The sequence below is a fragment of the Protomyctophum parallelum genome (assembly GCF_964188405.1).
Source record: "Protomyctophum parallelum genome assembly, chromosome: 10".
Lineage (NCBI taxonomy): Eukaryota > Metazoa > Chordata > Actinopteri > Myctophiformes > Myctophidae > Protomyctophum > Protomyctophum parallelum.
The window spans coordinates 32,827,233-32,843,722 of NC_139704.1; the positions used below are offsets into that span (position 1 = coordinate 32,827,233).

A 16,490-nucleotide genomic window follows, 5' to 3' on the forward strand; every position below is an offset into this window, starting at 1 on the left:
ATTTCCTTGCTTGCGGTAATGAAAGTATTCCATGAGTGTCAGTGTCGGAAAACAAGGAAGTGAGTTGATCCAATAGAATCCATTTCCGGTTGCTGCTTCGTCTATTTCTCGCTCAAATGTTTCCAAACTCATATTTGAGAGCAATGTTTAGCTGTAAGTGTGTGTGTGTTGTGTTTACATGGCTGTCATGTTGGAAACAGCAGTAAATCAAGAGGGGCACAGCAGGTCCGTTATAGAACGGAGCGGTCTGTTTTCATGAAATAACACACTGCTGAATTCTGCGATTGACCAATCAGAATCAAGCATTCAACCAAGCCATGTAATAAATATTCTTGTATCACAATATCCGTATAAAATATATATATTGCCCAGCTACAATAAGCTAAGTCTCTGTGAGTAGTACATCCCTTCTCCTCCCACATTAGAAATTATTTGGCAGGTCAAGTCTTAAACCATGACTACCGGTACTTGTTTCTGACACTTCTAGACCAGTCTGCTGGAACATATTGCGTAATAGATGGCTAAATTAATGGGTACTTGGGACCAGAATATCCATAATGATTAACTTTAGTACCAAGAATGTAACGTCAGAAATCAAAACAAACTTAAATCATTGGTAGTGCTGCATCAAATAAGTAAAAAATATATTGTTTGTCAATACACACGCATCCATGCCTTGGTTGTCCCACACACAAACCGCCGTGATGTGCTAAACAGACCGTTATGTGCCAATTAGTCCCAGCAAAGACGCGCTGTGATTGGCCAAAGTACAGTCACTTTGTTCTGCCGCGAAAGCTCACCCCAAAACATGTTTTACGATACTGTGGCGACTCGTGTGTTTGTTTACAACCAAGGCATGGATGCTTGTGTGTAATGACAACTATTCATTAGAACAGGGGTTTTCAACTGATTATGAACCAGGGACCACCACCCTGACTGAGAATTAACCTGGGGACCACCACCCTGACTGAGATTTAACCTGGGGACCACCACCCTGACTGAGAATTAACCTGGGGACCATTGTTGTGTTGGGAGGGGGGATACCGTCGTGGTGTGGGGGAAATAAATTAACCTTCCATATTAAACTCATGTTGCTGTTCATTGTAACTATTACTATGAGTAAGCAGACACTTGCGGTTGATTATGGGCACATTTCTTTATAATGGTGACTCAACCAGGCAATCCGGTATGGTTTCCCTTGAGATTCTAACTCACTTTTCTGTGGAAGTTCAGAGTAGACTTCCCAGTAACTGATGACATCGACATAATTTGTCACCAGATCATTTACTGCATTGTTTCTCAACTTGTGGTCAATACAATAAATTCAAATACGAATCTTCACACATTACTAAATGCATGGTCAGGGACCACATGCAACACCTTCACGGACCACCAGTGGTCCACGGACCACCTGTTGAAAACCCATGCATTAGAAGATAACACAGTTATAGTTAGATAACTTCGTTTTTGTGTAATCATTTCTACGTTTACCGGTAGTTTCATTTTCATTCAGATTTGTACAAAATGGCGGAAAGGTTACATCTCCATAAGTGGGTTTTTACAGACATGTGGGTCCTCCTTTCTGACCATGTGCGTCTCTCTCCTTCTCCCTGTCTCTATTCCTACTATGTCCTTTGGAGGGCAGGTTGAAAGGCTGGCATACGGTAAGTGTGTGGTGGTGTTTGGGTAAGTGTTTGCAGGCAGGGGTTGGCAGGGGTTAGCACACACAAAGAGACACACTGGCCCGGTGCCAGCTGGTTCCTGACAGCTATGCTGTAGCAGACTGCTGTTGGTCAGTGTGTGAAACGCTGAGCTGACATGTCCAGAGCGGCGACGACACTGGGGCCAAAGCTCTTGCTCTTTCCTTTCTGTCAACATGAGCTTTCTTTGTGTCCATTTATATACAGACTTCTGTTTCTCTCCACTTTTTGTTTGTTGTGTGTCATGAATTAACTAATTCCCCATGTCTGTATTCTAGGTTTATTTGTGTCCATGTCTGTGTGATTGTGTGTTGTTCTGAAGAAAATCTATATGTGAGATTTCTAGGCCACATTTTTAACTACACTGGGCTGGTCGTCACAGCCGGGCCAATCTGTTTTCTGCTCTATTATGGATTTAAAAACAAAAAACTGACTAAACTAAAACTAGAAAGGTTTTCTCCTCGCGGGGGAACAGGTCTCCTGCAGTCTCTCCTGCAGTCTCACCAGGCCAGGAAGTAGAAGGAAAATCTTATAGCCAATCAGGATGAAAAATGAAAAATAACTGGGCGTGAAGTTTCACGGCAATCAATTCATGATTTGAGGTATTTTGTTCATTGTCGGCCACAACTCTGTTTGCACAGCCAAAGTGATCTGACAAACTGTAGTGTATACAGTATACTCTGAGCATGACATCCACCAAGAGGAACAAACTTTTGGGACTCACCGAATCAGTGAAATTGCTTCGTCTTCGTAACGCAGAGTGAATACAAGGCTCTCAAGGTACAATTAAGTGTTTTACTGTGTAGGGATTATGGAACACATTTTAATGAGACACAGGTAGTTGTTAGAAACGCAGCATATACATACAGAGACCCCTCACACTGAATACGGGAACACATAAACGTTCTTGGTAATTGGATCCTCTCATGAATAACACCACGTGGCTCTTTGAAGCCCCGATGACATATCTGACCTATCGAGACTCAAATAAACACGGCAGTGCGAGCCAGGGCAGGAGCCGTGAATCACACGACCTATCAGGGTAATTAAGACTTTCCCGGCAGAGCGGATTACTTTACTGTATAGTGGCTCTTTTACACTGGGGACACAAAAGGAAATTCAAACACGCGCGCACATGCTGAAATGCATAAATCAAGCATGCAAGTGACACTCAACACTCAACAAAACAAGCACATGCGCAACACATGCAAATACAGAAATGTGCATGATTGTGCATGTATACTCTTCCACAAATTAATGTGTGTACACAAGCACACACACACACACAGAGCGCCTTTTCATCCTGCACCCTGACAGTGACGCACGCTTGCAACATCCTAAAATGGCCGATAACTCTCCGCCGAAAGATTGCTCTACTCAGTTTCATAGCCAGAGGAAATGCCTTTATCCTCTATCTCTCTCTCTCTCTCTCTCTCTGTGTGTCTTGATCTCTCTCTCTCTCTCTCTCTCTCATTCTCCTTGGAGGCCATTTCCCGATGACAGATTTCTGTGTTCTCGTTTAGGGATGGGCAATATATCGATGCGATATTATGATTGTGATATCACATGAGACTGCATGATAAGTCATCTAGGATTTTGATCAACTTACCTGCCTTTGATTATATAGACATTGCTGATGATGATTATTATATTATTTATGTATTTTTGTGAAAGCACCAATAGTCATTCCCACAATATAGAATATTGTGATTTCTTCATTTATTTATTTTAACACACCGCGATTGCGAAGTCATGGCCCATGTTGTCATTAACCGTGATGACCACTACACCAAGGCCAAGGCCACAGAGGTGACCGTGATGACCACTACACCAAGACCAAGGCCACAGAGGTGACCGTGATGACCACTACACCAAGGCCACAGAGGTGACCGTGATGACCACTACACCAAGGCCAAGGCCACAGAGGTGACCGTGATGACCACTACACCAAGGCCACAGAGGTGACCGTGATGACCACTACACCAAGGCCACAGAGGTGACCGTGATGACCACTACACCAAGGCCACAGAGGTGACCGTGATGACCACTACACCAAGGCCACAGAGGTGACCGTGATGACCACTACACCAAGGCCACAGAGGTGACCGTGATGACCACTACACCAAGGCCACAGAGGTGACCGTGATGACCACTACACCAAGGCCAAGGCCTCAGAGGTGACCGTGATGACCACTACACCAAGGCCACAGAGGTGACCGTGATGACCACTACACCAAGGCCAAGGCCACAGAGGTGACCGTGATGACCACTACACCAAGGCCAAGGCCACAGAGGTGACCGTGATGACCACTACACCAAGGCCACAGAGGTGACCGTGATGACCACTACACCAAGGCCAAGGCCACAGAGGTGACCATGATGACCACTACACCAAGGCCTCAGAGGTGACCGTGATGACCACTACACCAAGGCCAAGGCCACAGAGGTGACCATGATGACCACTACACCAAGGCCTCAGAGGTGACCGTGATGACCACTACACCAAGGCCAAGGCCACAGAGGTGACTGTGATGACCACTACACCAAGGCCTCAGAGGTGACCGTGATGACCACTACACCAAGGCCACAGAGGTGACCGTGATGACCACTACACCAAGGCCACAGAGGTGACCGTGATGACCACTACACCAAGGCCACAGAGGTGACCGTGATGACCACTACACCAAGGCCAAGGCCACAGAGGTGACCGTGATGACCACTACACCAAGGCCACAGAGGTGACCGTGATGACCACTACACCAAGGCCTCAGAGGTGACCGTGATGACCACTACACCAAGGCCAAGGCCTCAGAGGTGACCGTGATGACCACTACACCAAGGCCAAGGCCACAGAGGTGACCGTGATGACCACTACACCAAGGCCAAGGCCACAGAGGTGACCGTGATGACCACTACACCAAGGCCACAGAGGTGACCGTGATGACCACTACACCAAGGCCAAGGCCACAGAGGTGACCGTGATGACCACTACACCAAGGCCACAGAGGTGACCGTGATGACCACTACACCAAGGCCACAGAGGTGACCGTGATGACCACTACACCAAGGCCAAGGCCACAGAGGTGACCGTGATGACCACTACACCAAGGCCACAGAGGTGACCGTGATGACCACTACACCAAGGCCAAGGCCACAGAGGTGACCGTGATGACCACTACACCAAGGCCACAGAGGTGACCGTGATGACCACTACACCAAGGCCACAGAGGTGACCGTGATGACCACTACACCAAGGCCTCAGAGGTGACCGTGATGACCACTACACCAAGGCCACAGAGGTGACCGTGATGACCACTACACCAAGGCCAAGGCCACAGAGGTGACCGTGATGACCACTACACCAAGGCCTCAGAGGTGACCGTGATGACCACTACACCAAGGCCACAGAGGTGACCGTGATGACCACTGAGATGAGATCATGACTTCACGGCTGCTGGTCAACAATACGTTTCCTACACCGTACAATAAACTGAAACACCTATTTAAAGAGTATTTGTGCCTAAAAGTATAGGCAGACTACACTATGAGCAGTGTTAAAATATCTCTGAAATGTGTAGAAACTGATTTTGTAAGTTCTGTGTATCAAAATGGACCGATCGCTGTCTGTCTGTCTGTCTGTCTGTCTGTCTGTCTGTCTGTCTGTCTGTCTGTCTGTCTGTCTGTCTGTCTGTCTGTCTGTCTGTCTGTCTGTCTGTCTGTCTGTCTGTCTGTCTGTCTGTCTGTCTGTCTGTCCACTTCCGGGTCACCAGTGAAATGCATGTTGGGACGGACACAGATTAATACTGGACACAGACACACTTTTCCGCATAACAGACCCACACGGGGAAAACAACTCTGATACTACTTTAGCTGCTCTTGCGTCAGTCGACAGAACGCGGGGGTTGCGTGGCACAGGCACCTGAAAGCCAGCTCTGACAGTTGGGACGGGGGCATGTTAACGTGAACACACGCGCCGTTTCAACACCATACTGTCCGCTCCCTCCTAAACCACCGTGCCATATAGGCTATACATGCACGCTGAAAGCCTGGACACTGACTGGGTGCTGCCTGACTTACTAAAGAGCATGTTCTCGGCTGTGCGCAGCTTCTTTTCCCGGGTTTTTAGAGACAGCTGGTGGATGGAAAAGAAGCTCCACTTCCGCCCGGGAAAAAGAAGCTGCGCCACAGCTTCTTCTGTCCGCGGCTGTCGGCCGTTTTGCGCTTAGGTGTGGAAACAGTGACTACGGTATACGACAGGTTACAGCCCTGCGCGCACCCAGCGTGACTGCGTGACACACTGAACATCACCATCACAAGTATTCATAATGTTATGATCATCCAACAGATTGCAAGGCATTCCATGGCAATTCCCCGTCCGGGTGGACTTAAACCCTGTTGTTGTTATACCATCTGTAAACAATCCCCCCCCTATCAGTAATGTGATCTATTACATTGCATTACCCACACTGAACATCATTTGCTTTTCATTATATTCAGAACGGGTAAGGACTAGTATAGTCTTAAATTAAATAAATTAGGCTACATAAAATGAAGGGAAACTTAAAGGGGCGAATTAGAGCAGCATCTGTGTTTGTTACGTTTAATTTCTCAGGGCAAATAAAATGTGTACAGTATATATATTGCTTTTGGAAACTTTTGTACAGTATATTGCTTTTGGAAACCACTTGAAAGCTATAGCATGACCCCAGCTATTCTGGGGGGAACGTTCACTGAAAATATAGCCAATCTGCAAGCTCACAACATAATACGCATGGGGTCAAGTATACATACTGTATACATAGCTGACCCCGGTCAACTAAATATTAGTTTACTATGGGGGTTTAGTGTTAAAACAACATCAGTCAGAGAAGAGCTCAGATCAGATGTTTCATGGGAAAGCAGTCTGGACTGCTTTCAAGGTATACAATATACAGTAGTAAATCTATAATGCTGTCATTTCCCACTACACACAATGCCTTGGTTAACTGGCTTCGTTTTGGTCAAATAGATAGATAGATAGATAGATAGATAGATAGATAGATAGATAGATAGATAGATAGATAGATAGATAGATAGATAGATAGATAGATAGATAGATAGATAGATAGATAGATAGATAGAGCTTCCCAGCTCTTTAGAAAACCGAAAATAAATGTTCAGGTCAAGTCAATTAAGGTACCAATTGCATCCACTCAGCAATGATTACTATTGGAATATTTAGAGCTATAACATTATTTTAACTAATAAATACCACCCCCTTACATGTCAGTACAGTTTGATTCAAAAGGCAAACTGCATGATTCCCAATTCACTCAAAAGCAGTGCTGATGAATACAAAAAAGCTTTCACAGAGCTTTTGAAAAGACTTAATGAAATATATATGTTAAATTATCGTGGAAGCTAAATCAAGTGGTCTTGCATGGAGAAGGATTGTTGTTGTCCCAATATCTTCCTGCACTGCAAGCAATATCAGCATTACGTTATGTTTATTTTCCCTTTTTACCTCCATTATGATGAATTCCTGTTCTGTTCTTTGACTATATTGAAGTGTCTATTTGTATTTTGTACGTCTCTAAATGTTTTGATGAATTGAACATGGTGGACCCCTCTTGTAAACAAGTGTAATGCTTATAATTGGGTCGTCCACTCACAGTTAACAGTCTTTTTGTATTGAGTTTCTGCTTGAAATGTACTGTATAATTCTGCAAACTGTTGATAAATATTTCAATCAATCAAACAAAGTGAGTCCATATGCAAGCGCTGCGAGCGAGCTGTGCCCTCTGCAGCAAGCAACAGGTTGAAATGAATCACTATATGCCCATTTTCAGGGAATAATCCCCAAATAGACAGTCACACACTGTTTATAGTTTACCAATTCATTTGATATATCCTAAACATTTCAACGATAGATACAAGAGAAATTGGTCTCACCTCTTTTTCTCCTTGTCCGCCGTCATGTCCCTTTCTCTTTCTGGCAGTGTAAATTCCCCGAAAGTCCAAGTCCACCTTTTTTCTTATTTTTTTTGTTTTTTTGTTTTTTAAATATAATACAACTATAAAACAAAATAAAAAATAGAATGTGCGCTACACTGAAAACATGCTATTCAAATATACACACAACAGAACAGAGAGATATCACTTCATGTCATTAACCTGATCTCTCAGGTTTTGGTCCATATAATCTGTGGGATCGGAGCTATACAGTCTCGGAACACTGCCGAGGATTGTACAGCCCTTTCACCCGATTCACCCGAAGACAAAGTCCACGGAAGGCTGCTTCTTTGCGGTACTATAGACACAGTGATCGGCCGGCACCGCGTCCCGTTCCACAACAATGGCTATGCGCACTTCTCAATAGTTTTCTCGCTTGCGTCGCAAGGACAAGGAAAAACTCCCATGCAGCCGCAGCCAGACCCGGACCCGTCAGTCGGGGCTACCTCTCGTCTCCGACGCACTTACTTCCACTCTCTCTGCCCTAGCTGCGATCAGCTGCCCCGCTGTCAGCCGCTACTCAAACCGGGCAACGCGATTGGTGGGAACCGTCACCAGGGACCGCCTCCCCCCACCACACCCCCCTGTATGCTATCTACTAGCCGCGTGTGAGAGACGGACGAAGAGGTTCTGACACCTGTGTGTGGCCTACCCTACTCTACTGTATAGGGCAGTGGTGGTTCCCAAACTTTTTCATGTCAAGCACCCCCAAATTCAGTGGCGTGCACAGATAGACACTAGGGTCCAGGGACCCCTTTTGGCAATGTGCTCTTAAAAATAATAATAATAATCTTAATTTGTAGTGTGTGGACCATGCGGTGACATTGATCAAATCTTGATAAAAACGCTTCTATATTATTTAGGCCCCCACAATCTAAAGATATGTTTCTATGTCAGTGGTTCTTCGATTAAAAAAAATAGCAGACCTACAAGCTCGTAGCGCGCCACTCGGTGGCGCGCTACGAGTGTAGATCTGCTATTTTTCAATAGCTAAAATGTGCTGCACAAGGTGCCCTTTTTTCACTTGAGCACCTGCCCCTCTAAATGTCTGTGCACGCCACTGTTAGGGACCCCTTGAAAAAGAGATGAGGCATCTCAAGAGGCTGATCCTCTAAAGACATTTCAAATAAATGAATGAACACAACTTTATGTCAATAAGTGAACCTTTGCACAGCGATTGTTACTAATATGTCCATAATGCTGCCACTCACTTTCACCAGCTTCTGTTGTCATTGTGAGGACACCAACAATAACATTTTTAGAATTCAAAAACACTGAATATTAAGGTACTAGTAATAGTAACTTAATATAATATAATATAATTAAGATTTAGCTTCTTCCTGCTCCTTTTCTTTTCTGGTATGGAATATGTAAAAATAAATAAAAATAAAGTACAAAGTAAAATGAATATAATCATGTAAAACCATTACTGAAATTAAATAAATAAATATGAAATGAAACAAAATGAAATATACACAACGTCTAAGCCTGTGGCTGAGATACTGTTAACCTATAGGACACTAAACACGGTTGATTTTCACCCGGACAATCATATTTTTGTAATTTTCATAATGTTGCTGATGTCTGAGCTATAGGTGGGTATTTCAGTACCTTCTTGATGCTCAGTGACGTCATAGAAGGCAGGTTTGTTGAGTTTGTTGAGTGATAGAGACAAATCACACCTGTGTGAACTGAGTGGTGCAACTCCCCCGCCCACCCCTCTCTCTCTCTCTCTCTCTCTCTCTCTCTCATTAGCAGGCAACAGTGCAGCACTATCCCTCTCTCTGTTTCTGGCACAACAGCGCCCCTACTGGTGCTCATAGTCATATACTGGTGCTCATTAACTTCACAGACACACATAGGTGAACACGGACATTGCTGTTCCTTGGAGTGGTTGCACCACTCAAAAATACCATACACCCACAATTAGGGTGACCAGATCCAAACTGTTCATTTGAGGGACATTGCTTGTGGGACAAGGACGGGGTTTAATAGCAACTTTTACGTTTCTATTAAATGCCTTATGTCATATTCGACCATACGCCTAATATTGCCTATCATTTTGTTATTAAACCCCTCTGGCATACTGTAAGTCACATTATTTTTGAGGCGCGCCTGCCCCTCCTATACACAGGTTTAATGTTTGTCTTTAGTTCAATGTTTGTTTAGTAAACGCATTGACAATGAAGAGAACATTGACGTCATAATGTGACATTTACGTCATATTGTCTCTTTATTTTTAATGGCGTTTAATGTTTGTGTTGCCACCATTGGTTTTACATCACCATTACATCACCTAATCCAGGCGTTCTCAACGTTTTTGGCCGGGGATGCTTTGGCAGTGTCTCGGGACCCCCACCCCGCCCATCCCGACCCCCAATATAAACTGACTGCTACAATAACCTTAATAATAGAGACAATACACCATAAATAAACACTGAAACCAGACAATCATTAGGGAAGGTGTATACTGTACTGTACTATATGTAAACTCATTTCCATTTTCCAGCCATTCAAAAAAAAAAAAAAAAAAAAAATAGCGACCCACGGGTTGAGAACCCTGCATGAACTAATCAACATGAGTTAGACTTTAATATATTAGCGCCCCTCACTTCACACGGGTGTGATTTTTAAATGTAATTCTGGTCATGGGTGGTATAGTATGGCTGACTTGATACTCTAGCCTATGGGGATATTCCTCATGTTATTTTAACATCCTTAACCCATTCTGACCTGAGATCAGATTCATATATATATATATATATATATATATATATATATATATTCATTGCCTAAGTATCTGTATACTCTGTGTAGTGACAATAAATTGAATCTAAATCTAAAAATCTAAATATGAGGTTTCCACTGGACACACATTGGTCTGATTAACCCATTCTGACCTGAGATCAGATTCTAAAAATGTCAGTCGTTCTTTTTTTTCAAAAATAGCAGACCTACAAGCTCATAGCGCGCCACTCGGTGGCACACTATGAGATTGTAGATCTGCTATTTTTCAATAGCGAAAGCATAACATGATGCTAACACCAAAATGGGTTCCCGTACAGAATGGGTTAATATATTAGCGCCCCTCACTTCACACGGGTGTGATTTTTAAATGAAATTCTGGTCATGGGTGGTACAGTACGGCTGACTTGATACTCTATCCTACGGGGATATTCCTCATGCTATTTAACATCCTTAAACCACATCTTGCAGGCAAAGAGAGAGATTTACAACTGAATCCAACTAGGGGACTAACTAATAGGGCACAGTCACTTGTGCCCTGGCATTCACAATGTGGGACAATTAAGGGTCTCAATTTGTGGGACGCCTAAAAAGTCTTGGAAAGGAGGGACTGTCTCAAGGGGACTTCTGTTTTTTTGATGAATTGAACAATGTGGACCCTGTTGTAAACAAGTGTAATGCTTAATTGGGTCGTCCACTCACAGTTAACAGTCTTTGTATTGAGTTTGTGCTTGAAATGTACTGTAATTCTGCAAACTGTTAATAGTGTGGCAAACCAGGGGAAACAGCCAGGCCTATTCCCCACAGAATGAGGCTGGGGGAGGTGATAGAGGGAGTATATCACCCTGTACAGGTATTGCAGCCAATGGGAGCCTGGACATGGACGCACCTGCAGCCAGTAAGGCAATCACCAGAAGCTGTTAAAGAGCCGACGCCCAAGCTGTCTGGTGAGTCAGTGTGAATTAATGGAGGAGTGAGAAAGGAGGAATCTCTCTGTTCATGAGGAGGCTGGGATGAGGGAGATCTCTCAAGTGAGTACAAGACTAAATCAAACCTTTGGACCCACTTGGATGTGCTGTGCGTGTACTGTGGCTCACCTGGTCTCGTTCTCTCTCTCCCTCCCTCCTAGGCCAACTGAACTGGAGAGCCTACAGCACTCTCCCCCAACTAAAATAGTCACTGGCTCTCTCTCTGCTCTACCCACAGGACGGCAAGTGACTAGAAGCCTAAGCCCCTGACAAGAGGAACCCTTTGTTGATGTTTTGCCCCATTTTCCCCTTTCCCGGACACTTTAAATAAAAGACAATTTAAGTTTATGTTGAAGCTGACTCTGAGCCTCTTATTTTATTGTGAATCTGTACCTATTCTCCCCTGGGTTGCCACTGGTGGAGAATGTGGGTATCCTCGGTCCAGCATTGACAGATTCACAATAAAATAAGTACTCGTGAGTGAGACACATGGCGTAATGGAGAACGCCTTGACCCAGCTCATACAGAACCAGGCCCAGCAGGCTAAGGGCCTGGAGGCCTTACAGGAGGCCATGACTCAACTGGGCAGACACTTGGCCAAGTCCGAAGAGATAATTGAACCCAGCAAGGTGCTCACCAAACAGACGGCCGACGACGACATTGAGGTGTACCTTGAGATTTTTGAAAGAACCGCAGAGAGAGCAGTGGCAACAGGCGCGGTGGGCAGGCATACTGGCCCCGTTCTTGACCGGAGAAGCACAGAAGGCCTACCGGGACTTACCGCTCACAGAGGTGAATAACTATGAGAACTTGAAGATGGCCATCTTGGCACACTATGGACACAACCTTCAAACCAGAGCTCAGAGGGTCCACGCATGGTCCTATGACTCCTCCATCCCGGTCCGCCCACAGATTGCCGCCCTGATGCGCCTGACTCGGGCCTGGTTGATGTCGGGGGAGGGACCCGCAGCCTTGGATAGAATTGTGCTGGATCGGTGCATTAGGGCACTACCGGCCGAGGCCAAACGACACGTCGCCCAAAGCAGCCCAGCCAGCGTGGATGCCATGATGGCGTTACTGGAAAACCACCAGGTCACATGTGGCCAGGAGGGCCACTTGTCATGGAGCTGCCCAGGGAATGAGGAGTCCATGCCTACAGAGGGCCCACTGGATCCACCACCGAGGGGTGCTAGCTATCTCACCACTTGCTGTGCCCACGAGGGCACTGAGGCCCCCAGGCTCCCCGTTAAAGTAGGGGACCAAGATGCCGAAGCCTTGTTGGATTCCGGAAGTCATGTGACCCTCATCCGGCCCGAACTAATGGCACCCCGGGACACTCGACGATTATTTCCTTCCATGTTACTTTCTTTTCCTCTCCTGCTGCCCACTGCTCTGTGGCGTTTTCAAGTCCAAACTGCACAACCGAGGTTAGGTTAGTCCGGCGAGATAAAAGTGTCAATTATGGGTAAGGTGATCAAGGGATTTCGATATTTTACCTTTGGGGCGCTTTTTTGGCACTCTGCACAGCTTCTGCAATAGTCCTGGACTACTTTCTTTACACCTGGCCAATAGAAGCGGCCCAGGATCCTATCATAGGTTTTTTTCTACCCCCAAATGAGCCCCCAGCAGATGGGAATGTGCTAGATACAATACTTTGGGAATATAACGTTTCGGCACGAGCAACTGCTCCACTTTATCCGTGTCCCCTTTAACCACCCTATAAAAAAGTCATTTCTTTTACAGCAAAATGTGGAAAAGTGGCATCACTCACCCCGTCCACATGTTTCCCGTCTACGACGGCCACATTTCTTCTGGCTTGCTCCAGGTTTGGATCCTCTAACTGGGCGGCCCCAAACTGTCCTGGTCGGGCCACCGGCTCCACCTCCGCCAGGGGGAACTCTGAGAACGCTTCCGCAAAGGAGGAATCTCTCTGTTCATGAGGAGGCTGGGATGAGGGAGATCTCTCAAGTGAGTACACACTTGGATGTGCTGTGTGTGTACTGTGGCTCACCTGGTCTCGTTCTCTCTCTCCCTCCCTCCTAGGCCAACTGAACTGGAGAGCCTACAGCACTCTCCCCCAACTAAAATAGTCACTGGCTCTCTCTCTGCTCTACCCACAGGACTGCAAGTGACTAGAAGCCTAAGCCCCTGACAAGAGGAACCCTTTGTTGATGTTTTGCCCCATTTTCCCCTTTCCCGGACACTTTAAATAAAAGACAATTTAAGTTTATGTTGAAGCTGACTCTGAGCCTCTTATTTTATTGTGAATCTGTACCTATTCTCCCCTGGGTTGCCACAATAGATATTTCAATCAATCAATCAAAAACCCTACCCACAATGGGCTTCCCCCCCCCCCCCCCCCCCCTTTCTTTCTTTTTTTCACGGGACCATGTCCCAGGAATGGGTGGACCAAAGGAGAGGTTACTATTCTTTTTTTCTTTTTTTTGTGAAAAATCATAATGCAACATTAAAGAAAAGTACCTCAAGTTGCCAGGTATATTGCTGTACTTCAATATATTTTGATGAGAAATGTTTCTTCTACATTTTGGATAAAATATACCTGAGTTTAGTGATGGTGTGACAAAAAGGATGTTTAGTGTTCTTGGGTTAATACCAATTAGGTGACACCTTGTGGTTATGATTGATAATATGAATGAATAATGATGAATCATTAACCCATTGAGACCTGGAACGCATCTGTGTCACCTTTATAGCTCTTAACCACTTTAACCAATTATTTTAAACTTTAGCTATTTTTGAATATATGTGCCGCAAATCTTTGAATTTTATATTCTTTCACAGCGAACGTTTTTAACTCAAATCTTGCTTCTGGGGTGAAGAGGGTCCCTGCAGGTCAGGAACAACATATTTTGAGATGGGGGTCAGCGGATCATTTTTACATATAATTTTTTTTGGGGGTCCTTGACATGAACTATAGTTTGAGCACCAGTGTCAGGATTTAGAAGACATCTTGTAGAATCGGCAGCATCAGTCCTAAATGTCTTAACCCATTTAGACGTGAGAACGATTCTACAAAATGTCTTCTAAATCATGACAGTTTTCTGAAAATGTTTCTATGTCAGTGGTTCTCAAACATTTTCATGTCAAGGAACCCCAAAAATTATATGTAATTGGCCACCGACCCCCATCTGAAAATATGTTGTTCCAGCAATTGTCAGCGCATCATAGTGTAATGGGTTGCGCACAGCTTCCAAGGTTATTTTGGTTCACTCCAAAGACTGCTCGAATCCCACTTCCCACAGATATTTTCATTAACTTTTTTATTTTCATCATTCTAACTGTTTTATAAGTGCATGTTGTGATTGTTGTCACTGTTTCATACAAGTGAGATTCCACAAACAATCGGATGGATATTTAATGAGAAGATAGAAGATAGCTCCGCTCCGAGAAGATAGCTCCGCCCCCTTCATGAAACAGCTGTGATAGACGGCTCATGCACGCGCAAATCCAGCCCAGGGAACCAGACAAACCAGGCACTAGTCAAACTGTAACACCGGCCCAGAAGCATAGGTTTGAGTTAAAAACGTAATAAGGCAGACGCTCACTCTATTCTGTGATGCAGTTTATTGGCAGACACTCCCTAAGCAGGCTTCACGCGCGGGCTCTTTAAAGGGCTTTGGTTTCTCCACACACACCTGCTCTAAACTGACGAGTGTTTGTCTGACTCAAACTCCTTCGTGTTTGTTAGTAAAACAGTGAAATAAACAAGTTAAAACGTACCAACTTCCACCTCATGGACGATGAGGAGAGTTGTCAGTGTTGTCAGGGAGTGGAAACTGCCCAGAGACATGACGGTGACAGCAGGAGGAGAAGTTAAATTATCGTCCTTGGAAAAAAAGGGAGTCCATTCCCCAAGAGACCAGGTGCGTTAGCTTACCTAGCTACTACCTACCGTTAATTATCTGCTTTAGCATTCATGGTTAATAGAGGTGAATTGTTTGTTTGTTTGTGTGTAATGTCATGTCACTAATTATATTTACAAAAAGTAAAATGAAAGAACTAGTCAGGATATAAAGCATTGTTTGTGTGCTGTGCCTGTGAAGTGAATAATATTGTGTTTGTTTGCTGTTAGGCAGAAATATCATATTCCCCATTTAGTCCTGAAAAAGAAAAAAAAAATCTGAAAAACCTCATGTTTCTATATCAGTGGTTCTCAATATTTCATGTCAAGGACCCCAAAAATGATATGTAATATCTAATATGCCACCGACCCCCATTGAAAATATGTTGTTCCAGGGACCCCCCAGAAGCAAAGATTTGAACTGAAACTCTGAAAGAATATATATTCAAAGATTTGAGGCAAATTTTCACTATTTTTTCAAAAATAGCAGACCTACAAGTGCATAGCACGCTATGAGCTTGTAGATCTGCTATTTTTCAATAGCTAAAGTATAACATAATGTTTAAAACACCAAAAGGGGTTCCCGCCCCAAAATGGCTTAATGCCCTATACTTCTTCATACAAGACTGTCACACTAAAGTATGAGAATAGGCATTTCTACAAGCTATGTGCAAATGTATTTTTTTTAATACTAAAATTACAATAACTGAACAAGTAGATTCAACAATAATTATTATTATAAGTCAATGTCAAACAATTTACAGTAATAAAACCATACAATGTAAAAAAGAATACTCTACTATATTAATAGTATATTCATGAAAAAAATAGCATGTTTTTGTTGATGTAAAGTGTCCTTGTTTTTTTAAGGTGCTATATAAATTCAAGTTATTATTTATGATTTATGAACCCCTAATGGCTCCTGATGTGCAGGTTGGTGCCTTGCATGGTTTCCGCCGCCATCTGTGTATGAATGTATGTGCATGAATGGGTGAATGTAATGCACAATCTATGTAAGGCGCCTTGGATAAAGGCGCTATATAAATGCACCATTTACCATTCATGATGTTCGCTCTCCTATATAGCTGTGAATGCTGGACCCTGAAGCCTGCTCTACCGTCCCTGGCCCCACTGTGCTACACCAGAATGCTACGTGCAGTGCTAAACAGCGCTTTACATATGCATTACATTCACACACACACACACACACACACACACACACAC

The 16,490-nt window shown here is 44.2% G+C and overlaps 1 protein-coding gene across 1 annotated transcript in view; it reads right to left on the reverse strand.

The window, feature by feature from the left end:
• Positions 1 to 8,131, reverse strand: part of epas1b (endothelial PAS domain protein 1b) — a 72,164-nt gene extending 64,033 nt beyond the window's left edge. Inside the window, exon 1 of the mRNA XM_083775466.1 lies at positions 7,632 to 8,131. Within this exon, the coding sequence (XP_083631592.1) occupies positions 7,632 to 7,657 (26 nt within the window). The 5' untranslated portion in view covers positions 7,658 to 8,131. The remainder of the gene's footprint in view (positions 1 to 7,631) is intronic.
• Between the last annotated feature and the right edge of the window lie 8,359 nt (positions 8,132 to 16,490).